We start from the raw sequence: 2,682 nt of genomic DNA on the forward strand, positions 1-2,682 counted from the left end.
CTATCCGGAACCAGGTACGGTTCGGATGCCACCGCTAGATCTATCGACCACTGCGCCAAGCTTTGGATGAACAGATCCTGGGCTCTGGCGCAGTGGTTGAGGTTCGCTTGGAGAAGACGTAGGGCCATGTTAATCCTGAGCGACTTCTACTACCTCCATATCTTCCCCGCTCGGTGGGGGCGCATTATGTGCTACGGAAATTTGCGCTCTTCTCGGGACCGTTCTTTTGGGCGCCGAGCATTTGGCACTTCCCAATCGGTGTTTGGCGTCCTTGCCCGCCGCCGTGCATAGAACACAGTTCGGTTGCGACGGGCAGGACGCGGCCTTGTGGCCCTCCTGTCCACATTGATAGCAAGTCCGACTGCGGTCCTCCGCATCGCAGCGGCTGGCTACATGCCCCTGTTGCAGGCAGCGATAGCAGCGCAGCTCCCTGGGTCTGCCAATGGTGACTCTAGCAGCCACCCAGCCCACCAAGAAACGCCCCGTCATCAGCTTCCTCGCTGCCGCAACAGGGACTTGGGCCCAGATGTCGTATAGCCCAGCTCTGTTCTGGCGGAGTCGGCCAATTCTGACTTGGTCGCCCGCACATGCTCCTTTTTTGATGATGGCCGCCTTTACCTCATCAGGTGTCGTCGAGTCATCCAGACCTTCGATCTTCACATCGACTAGTTTCTCCGGCCTGGAGACCTTGATGTCTTGGCCCTGGTATAGCTCTTGTAACCTTTGCGCCAAGACATCTGCTTTCGGGGCACTAGCGGCGCCGGGGATGCGAATAATAGTTGCCCCGGTAACCGCCCGGCGGAATTGCACCGCTTCGATGCCAATTACTTCTTTAAGATCGAGCTTCGATTTCGCCTCTCTAAGGACACCACTGTATGTGAGGCCCTTGTTAATGGCCGCCTCGGTGAGTGTTACAACGACGGCGGAGCTTCGGGGCACTTTTAATCTTTGCGGCGGCGGTGCAGGCGCAGATGTAGTTGCCTGCACGGGGGCCACTTTGGATTTGCCGTGTCGTTGTGCCTTACCATTTCGCCCTACGGTGACCCAATTGTCCTCGAGAGCGTCCGGATTGGGAGGACGAGGAGGGAGGGCCTGTGATGGTGCTACGGGGGCGGCAGAGGAGGACTCTAAGTTCTCGCCCGTTGGCGGCCGAGCTGCCTTCTTCTTTTTCGCTCCTTTCTTAGAGCTTTTGCCCTTGCTCTTCTTGGGCGGCACGGTGGGCGCTTGGCGCGAGAGTCCACTGGGACCAGGCTGAGCTGGCACCGGGGGTGCCTTCGTCCCAGACGTTCCCTGAGCACCCGAAGGGGGCGCAGCTGTGGGCTCCGCGGTCGCAGTCGCGTATGTGCGGGTCTCCTTTCTCTTGTCCGACGCTAGAGGTGGTCGCAGGCTCCGTTCCGGCAGCAGCCGATCCTCCAGGGAGGCCAGGCGGGCATTGAGCATGCCGCCCACCTGAACCATGACCGTTCGGCAAATATCCTCTAGAGAGGGGTCTTCTTGTTGTTTTGGAGACCGGGCAGGGACGGCCTCCATCGTCACATCAATACAGGCTTTGGCGGAACCCTGCTTCCGCGCCTGTTCCATTTCCTGGCGAAGTTCTGCCAGCTCCTTGCGGAGGCTGGTCATTTCAGCTTGAAGGCGGCTGTTGTCGGCCTGCAAGGCTCGTGTTTCTTCGGATATCGACCTCTGTGCGAGGCCGGCGACATCTTCTTTTATTGCGCTGACAGCGTCATGTAGCGCCCGCACAAACGTCCCCTTTAAGTTCGTAGATTTCTTCGCCACCTTTTCGACCACGTCAAGGCTGGTACCGATCCGTTTGAGGACGGTGGTCGCCGTGACGCCTTCGTGTTCTGCGTCCCTCGGATCTGCTGACGATCCAGTCGCGGTCACTGTCAGGGCCGAACGAGTCCTGCGGGCTTCCAACACTGACTCTAACATCTCCGCTTCAGCTCGCGCCCTGATCTCTGCCTCAGTCGCCTTCCTCAGAGATTCTTTCGCGGCCGCCAGCCCGACGTATTCGCCGGTAGTTGGCGGACGGCCTCGTCCTCTTCTTTTGTTGCCTCCCTTGGCGGGAGTGTCTGTGGAGCTGCCGCTCAACACAAGGTCCCTAGGCCGCTTCTGGCCGCGTCCCTCGCTCCAGTATCTCCCTGGGCCGTCGTGATCCAGTGACTCCATCGATCCGAAGCGACTGGATACGCTGATCATGGAGCTTCTACTGTCCGAGTCAGAATCGGATAATCTTCCTGCTTTACTTCCTCCTTCAGAACCTAACCCTCCTTCACTCACATGGCGAATGGCCCCCCCGTATACAATGGGGCCGATGGGCCGGCTGTCCGACCCACCAAGGGATTCCCCGCAAGCGGGACCCTCCCGGGTAGTTTTTGTTTTGTTCGACATGTCCATATTTTTTTAATTCCCCTTAAACCCCCCCCGGTGTTGACGCCCTAGTCGCTGGACTCCCTCCAACGATTCATCCCTTCGCCGGGCGACAGAGCTTGGGATTAGGGTAATTTTTATAGAGGTTTTCTTCCTCGCAGCCCCACGCTAGGCGCAGAGCCCCCGTTTCCGCTCAGTGCGAACTTACGGGTTGCCCGACGGTGGCCGAAGCCAATGCCTACCAGCCCTGAAAAGGGCTGGTAGACCCGCCGCGCTGGTGTTTGGTTCGCGGGGCTTGCGCCCTACCCC

The 2,682-nt window shown here is 59.2% G+C and overlaps 1 protein-coding gene across 1 annotated transcript; it reads right to left on the reverse strand.

Moving 5' to 3' along the window:
• Positions 1–129: 129 nt before the first annotated feature.
• Positions 130–2,394, reverse strand: LOC106116892 (uncharacterized). Its single transcript, XM_013310950.1, has one exon. It carries the CDS (start codon positions 2,392–2,394, stop codon positions 130–132), a length of 2,265 nt encoding a protein of 754 aa, XP_013166404.1.
• Positions 2,395–2,682: the final 288 nt, after the last annotated feature.

This window comes from Papilio xuthus, unplaced genomic scaffold, assembly GCF_000836235.2.
Source record: "Papilio xuthus unplaced genomic scaffold, Pxut_1.1 DF827680.1, whole genome shotgun sequence".
Classification (NCBI taxonomy): Eukaryota; Metazoa; Arthropoda; class Insecta; order Lepidoptera; family Papilionidae; genus Papilio; species Papilio xuthus.